Source organism: Alligator sinensis, unplaced genomic scaffold (genome assembly GCF_000455745.1).
Source record: "Alligator sinensis unplaced genomic scaffold, ASM45574v1 scaffold1244_1, whole genome shotgun sequence".
NCBI lineage: Eukaryota > Metazoa > Chordata > Crocodylia > Alligatoridae > Alligator > Alligator sinensis.
In genome coordinates this window covers 763,435-763,915 of record NW_005842591.1, presented here as the reverse complement: position 1 = coordinate 763,915, position 481 = coordinate 763,435, and the positions used below count along the sequence as shown (strand labels likewise).

The following is a 481-nucleotide window of genomic DNA, read 5'->3' as shown; positions in this document are numbered from 1 at the left end:
TGGGGGGTGAGGGCCGCGGCCTCCCCCCCCCTCGGGGGCGAGCCGGCTCGTCTTTCACGGGCAGGAGCGCGTGGGTCCCCTGGGGCGGGCCAGGGGCCGCGTGCCCGGCGGGTGCCCCCTCCTCGGGCTGGGGCCCGCGCGTAACGCCCCGCCCAGCCCCCGGGTGCGGGGGGCCGAGCCGCCCCCGGCGCTCGGGCCTGCTGACGGCCCTTCCCACCCGGCCCCTGGGAAGGGAAACCCGCTCGCGACGGCCAGAGAGACGCGGGAGGCCATAGGGGAGAAGGGAGCTGCGGTCCTGTCCCCGCGGCGCCAGGTGTGACCTTCTCCTCCCCTCTCTCCAGGCCATCATGCAGGGCGAGCCCGTGTCCAAGCCCGTGCTGCAAGTCATCGTGAGTATTCGCACAAGCGTCCTCCTGCTCCCCGTCGCCGCAGCTCCGTGGGCGGGCGGGCGGGCCGCCTAGGCCTGCGCCCTGCCACGCCC

At 76.9% G+C, this 481-nt stretch overlaps 2 protein-coding genes across 2 annotated transcripts in view; one reads left to right on the top strand and one right to left on the bottom strand.

Moving 5' to 3' along the window:
- Positions 1–273, bottom strand: part of SMYD4 (SET and MYND domain containing 4) — a 7,532-nt gene extending 7,259 nt beyond the window's left edge. Inside the window, exon 1 of the mRNA XM_006032878.2 lies at positions 243–273. Within this exon, the coding sequence (XP_006032940.1) occupies positions 243–273 (31 nt within the window). The remainder of the gene's footprint in view (positions 1–242) is intronic.
- The window catches only part of RPA1 (replication protein A1), a 22,522-nt gene continuing 22,303 nt past the window's right edge, over positions 263–481 (top strand). Inside the window, exon 1 of the mRNA XM_006032877.3 lies at positions 263–389. Coding sequence (XP_006032939.2) covers positions 348–389 — 42 coding nt within the window. The 5' untranslated portion in view covers positions 263–347. The remainder of the gene's footprint in view (positions 390–481) is intronic.